This window comes from Colossoma macropomum, unplaced genomic scaffold (assembly GCF_904425465.1).
Source record: "Colossoma macropomum unplaced genomic scaffold, Colossoma_macropomum, whole genome shotgun sequence".
Classification (NCBI taxonomy): domain Eukaryota; kingdom Metazoa; phylum Chordata; class Actinopteri; order Characiformes; family Serrasalmidae; genus Colossoma; species Colossoma macropomum.
In genome coordinates, this window is record NW_023494786.1 from 35,061,524 (window position 1) to 35,067,523 (window position 6,000).

Consider the following 6,000-nt stretch of genomic DNA (forward strand, 5'->3'; position numbering starts at 1 on the left):
AGAGAGAGAGAGAAGCAGTGAGAGTGCAGTCTGTATTTGAACTGAGGTGCAGAGTGTAGTGTGTATAGGTGTGTATTAGAACAGTGTAGCTGTGTTTGTGGTTGCTTCGCGATGCCGGACAGCAGGACGAGAAGGAGTGTTGAGGTAAGAAACACACACACACACACACACACACACACACACACACACACATAAACACACACACAGAGGAAGCTGCTGTGACTGTATTAGAGATGGTTTATCAGTATCAGCCTGATATCAGCAGAAATAAGGATGAATATGACCCACTGCTGTAACAGATCTCTCCTCAAACTCACTGAGTGATGTGATGCTGTTAGCTGTGTAGTTTGTCCTGTGGGGTTAACAGAGTGCCAGTAGTTTCAGCATCATAGACTACCTTCACATGATCAGTGTGAGTGAGGCGCTTTAAATATGTAAATATATTTAAATATGTATATATTACCCCTATAATTATGTTTCATGTCTGTCTATGCTGTCTAGTATGTCTATGTGCATTTGCCTTTATGTTAAATTTATGTTATAATCTACAATCAGAGTTGGAGAAAAGCGATCTTGTTCAGCTGTGGGCTCCTTGTTGTTTAGTCTGAATGACAATAAAGTTCAGTTTGACTTTGACTTTGAAATACATGATTTAAAAATTCAATTTAAGATTAAAAATACAACATTTTTAAAGATTTTAAAGAAATACTGAAAAGGTATCGCTATCAACTGATGCTGAGGGTTTCAGTATCTGTTTCGGAAAAACAGTAACGTTTGTTGTATGAATGTGTGTGTGTGTGTGTGTGTGTGTGTGTGTGTGTGTGTGTGTGTGTTTCATTGAGAGTCCTTCAGTGTGATTATGTAACTCACTCACTCTTCCTCGCGTCTCTGAGAGGAGCTCAGACTGTATTCACTGTGTATAAAACATTTCTTTTTCAGAACAGAGTATTTCACCAGCTTCAATATTCAATTATTTGTTAAATAAATGTGTCACTCTCTTTAGTATAGAGACACATCTGAATAAAACACTGTCTAAATAGTGGAAATATAAGCAGGAGTCACATTTACATTCATTACTACATTGTAAGGGTGTGCATAGTGATGATTTTACCATAAACTTAATAAATTACACCACAATATGCTTTTCTGAGTATATTGTAGATAAAATCAGCACTTGAAGATCACCAGCTGCATGTTTTGTTACAAAGAGAGCGCAGTTTCTCCAGTTTCTCCAGTTGAATAAAGAATTTAGCATTTTTTAAAATAAGGCATTACAAGGTTTTCATCTGTTCCAATTTATCAAAGCTCAGAAAAACTAAATATCATGATTTATATCATCCATCCATCCATCTGCAAAGCCGCTTATCCTTCTGGGTCTCGGAGGGTGCTGGAGCCTATCCCAGCATTCACTGGGCGAAAGGCAGGAAACACCTTGGACAGGTCGCCAGTCCATCGCAGCGCAGACAGACAGACATGATTTATATGATGAACTGTGAAAATGTCTTCAAGTACCATGGAATCATATCTTTGCCAAATTGCCCACACCTACTCTATTTACATGTAGAGGATTTGGCAGATAGTCTTAGTTTAATCTTGCCCATGCAGGGATGTCAAGATGTCAAGATACCCACAGGGAACATCTGTTTTGAGTGTAGTATTGCGTTGTTCAGTGTAAACGGTAGTTTTTTGATAGAGTTTGTGTGTTTTCGTTTGTCTGTCCCGCAGTTTAAAAGGATGCTGAGCCGTGAGCTCACCCAGCTGTCTGAAACGAGCCGGTCAGGAAACCAGGTGTCTGAGTACATTTCCAGCACATTCCTCGGTACGATTCACTCAACACTGATTGACACATATTTATATACTGAGGTCTTATTTACAACAGTTTCCTTCAAAACACTATACAGGTAAATCATGTAGTGTATGGACTGGTAAATTAGTGTGTTGTTGTTTCTTCATCTTGGCCGTCTTGTCTTTTGGGTCATGTTATTGGAGGATGCTGTACACCTGACAGCCTGGATAGGAGTTCTGTTCTTTTGCTTGTCCCTTAATAATGACATTAATAAATACAGTGCTAAATAATGTACCCTCAATATGTTTCCATAAGAGGTGGTAACAATGGAGTTCAGTAGAGGCAAGAAGCCAAAAGATGATGATGGTGGGAGAGTCAATGTGGTGAATGAGTTCCCCACAAAAAGTTGGTAGTGACAAAAACCTTTCAAGAGCAAGTCTTACGTCATTCTGAGAGTGGCTGACAATAGCCTAACAAATTCACTGTGGTTCAGACCACTGGAAATACACAGCAGCTATTAGCAGGGCCTCTTGGCCCTGACACCATCCAGGTAGCCCTTCCACTCTGGGTCATGGCTTGTGAGAATTTAACAGCATGCCATATGGACTCTGTGATAGACCAGTCATATTTAAAAGGCTTTTGGAGAAAATCCTGCATTATTTCCATTAATGACCTACTGGTACACACAGCTGATTTCCTTGATACCTTCAGAAATTTGGTGTGAAAATCCAGAGTGCCAACTTTTCACTCAACCTCAAGAACCACCACCTGTTGGAAAAGAAAGAATAGCAGTGGACCAAGCCAGAATCCAAGATTTGAGCAATCAGCAGATGATTGAGTGCTAAGAATATAGTTTCTTGGGATTAACCCATTATCACTGTTAAGCCCTTCCACAGAGAGAAAACCTTTGAATGGTCTGTCTCCTGCCAAGACACCTTTGAGAACGCACTCACCAACATCCTCATACTCGCCAGGGCATGCCAAGGAACTCCACAGTGATCAGGAACTGGACATCCAAAAAAACAGGACAACCCACTTTGCCCTAAGAATATAGGCTGCTCCACTCCATAGAGTCACTGTCCTGCATCAAAGCAGTTTAATAGCTGGTCAGGAACACCACACCACTGCCAGCATTCAACAAATGGGGAACTGTGATTATGGAACAAAGTGCATGAGTCCCAGGTGGAGGAACAAGTCTGGAACTACAATCCCCACTGCTACAAGGGAACCTTACAGCAGAGGTCCTCAATTCAGGCCCTGAAAGGCTGAAATCCAGCAGTTGTGATGTTCCTGATCAAACACACTTACTAAACCTAGTTACCTCCCAATGAGTGTTAATAGCTGTGTTAGTAGACTGACACTGATGATCCCTACACCATCGTCACAGGGTGCAGGGTCCATTGCAGCAGCTCCAGGGGAGCAGCACCATCAAATCACCAGAGTGTGCAGGAGCTTCTCAAGTGACAGCTCCAGCCCTGGGTCATGTTTCCTCTTAACCTCCAGAGAACTCAGCACTTAGGCACCCTCAACGGCACCCCCATCCTTCAAAAGACTGGGGACTAATCCCTTCATCCAGAGGGCAGTGAGCAATGTAGCAAAGTAGATGTTTTTCCTCTACATTGAGGGCTTTTCAGTTGATCCTAAAAAAAAGCTGTGAGTCTGTTGATTAGGAGTTCTGTAGGATATTGTAATTGTTAAATAAAGTGGGTATTAGCTTTGAGATCAGCATGTCCAGTCCATACAGCTACTTAAACTGACAGGCCTTATACTAAAAGATTTTAGTGATATTCTATTTGATGCTTTGCTACATATGACTGTACTCTGTTCTTCTGTTCTGCAGAAAAGCAGCATGACCTGGAGCTCATATCCCCACTGCCCAAAGAGAAGGAGAAGAAGAAGAGGCCGATGTCCCAGATCAGCGGCGTGAAGAAACCCACGTCCACACATAGCCGCAACGTGTCCATCCCACGCTTTGGGGTTAGCACTGACCAGGAGGAACTTCTGGCCAAGGTCAGTCTTTCTCTCTCTTTATTCTCAGATCCATGGAGTCTTTTAGAGCTACATAGATGCAAGTTTTCCCTGAGCAGATGAAGGGATATTTGAAGGGAATTGTGTGTCTCTCACCTACAGGAATTAGAGGAGATTCATAAATGGGGTGTAGATATTTTCAAGATATCTGAGTACTCCGGAAACCGGCCACTAACGGTCACGATGTACACTGTTTTCCAGGTAAATGCATGGTATTGTTACTGAAATTGCATTGTTATATTGTTATATTACAACAGTGCCAAGTTTCTTATTGTTTCCCTACCTTAAATCAACCTCTGTAGGAAAGAGACCTGCTGAAGACCTTTAAAATCCCAGCTGACACCTTTATTACTTTCATGATGGCGCTGGAGGAGAACTACCGTGCTGATGTTGCGTATCACAACAGCATCCATGCGGCCGACGTGGTTCAGTCTACAAACGTCCTGCTGTCCACTCCAGCACTTGAGGTACAAATGAATCATTCTGCCATTACTTGCTGTTTTTACTGACACAATTTGAAAGATTTTGGAAGAATGTGAGTGAATGAAATGTTGTTGTGAATGAAGTGTTTGAAATGTTTATTTTGCTTTGTTTATTAGGGTAAACCATTGTATGGATTATTTGAACATCATAGAATATTGCAGAGCATTTTTTCTTTAGTAAACAATACGTCAACTTCCATAATTGACGTCATAAACATCTAATTGACTTTGCCGAATAATCAGGTGTGTTTGAGCCAAGAAATCATCAAACTGGTGCTAGATCAGAACTAAACACCCTTGCTGTGTGAACTATGAGCCTAAAATTCATAAATCTATTTTCTAGGCTGTGTTCACTGACCTTGAGATCTTGGCTGCACTGTTTGCCAGCGCGATCCACGATGTGGATCATCCTGGAGTATCTAATCAGTTTCTAATCAACACGAGTGAGCAGTCATTTCTAAACTAACAAGTCATGTCAGTATTTCATATAGGGGTTACGTTTGTTGTTTTAAATTGTGCCTTTCTTCATCCCTCAGATTCAGAGTTGGCTCTGATGTACAATGATTCATCTGTGCTGGAGAACCATCACCTGGCTGTTGGCTTCAAACTCCTGCAGGAAGAAAACTGTGATATTTTCCAGAACCTGAGCAAGAAACAGAGACAGTCGCTGCGTAAAATCGTCATTGACATGGTGAGGGACCTCTATAGGCACGCTTATAAAGAGATAAGACAGGCAAAACCCTGTTATTTACGGATTATTTTCTTTGGTCCATCAAAGGTCCTGGCCACAGATATGTCCAAACACATGAACCTGCTGGCGGATCTGAAGACCATGGTAGAAACCAAAAAAGTGACAAGTCTCGGGGTTCTCCTATTGGACAATTACTCGGATCGTATCCAGGTATTGTTTACTTGTTTGTTTGTTTATGTCAGGAGTGCCTGTTCCTGGTCTTGACAATCAACCACCCAGATCCAACACACCTGGCTGTAATATTCAGATGCCTTTGAAGGATCAGGTGTGTTAGATTAAGGTGGAGCTAAACTTTCCAAGGTGGTAGATCTCCAGAACCAGGATGTCACACCAAGGCCTTGGAGGAACTTTACTTCATTTAGCGAGAAATCAGATCTACACAATGTTTCTCCACACCCTGAATGTTGTTGATCAGCCAAGACATGTTTATTAGCATGGAGTTAACTGCAAGCCCAAATCATCACAAACTCACCCCAAAACCATGCAGAGTTGTTTGGTAATCTCTGATAGACTTGTTTAGTTTAAATATTACACTCTATTATTTTAAAGGTCCTTCAGAACATGGTGCACTGTGCTGACCTCAGTAACCCCACCAAGCCTCTGGAGATTTACCGTCAGTGGACTGACCGCATTATGGTGGAGTTCTTCACCCAGGGAGACAGAGAGAGGGACAGAGGGATGGAGATTAGCCCCATGTGTGACAAACACAACGCCTCCATCGAGAAATCACAGGTCAGTGTCCAGTTGGTCTGCACAGTGGCTTCAGATAGGAATAAGACATACACTGACGTGCCAAAAGTCATGGGATAGCAGTATGCAAATTGATTATGAAGTAGTGTTACCTCAGATGTCGGCTTGGGAACAGGTGTGCAGGTATTTAACGTTCCTTGATCCACAGTGTCACATGTGTACCGGGAATACATCATAGAAGGCATTAGCACCCACAGTGGACA

General features: G+C 42.0%; 1 protein-coding gene across 1 annotated transcript in view; it reads left to right on the plus strand.

Annotated features, from left to right (window-relative positions):
• The window catches only part of LOC118804784 (cAMP-specific 3',5'-cyclic phosphodiesterase 4D-like), a 50,663-nt gene that overhangs the window by 43,483 nt on the left and 1,180 nt on the right, over window positions 1-6,000 (plus strand). The window contains exons 9-16 of the mRNA XM_036565433.1: window positions 1,726-1,819; window positions 3,627-3,796; window positions 3,917-4,015; window positions 4,117-4,281; window positions 4,640-4,739; window positions 4,833-4,987; window positions 5,075-5,197; window positions 5,597-5,779. Coding sequence (XP_036421326.1) covers window positions 1,726-1,819; window positions 3,627-3,796; window positions 3,917-4,015; window positions 4,117-4,281; window positions 4,640-4,739; window positions 4,833-4,987; window positions 5,075-5,197; window positions 5,597-5,779 — 1,089 coding nt within the window. The remainder of the gene's footprint in view (window positions 1-1,725; window positions 1,820-3,626; window positions 3,797-3,916; window positions 4,016-4,116; window positions 4,282-4,639; window positions 4,740-4,832; window positions 4,988-5,074; window positions 5,198-5,596; window positions 5,780-6,000) is intronic.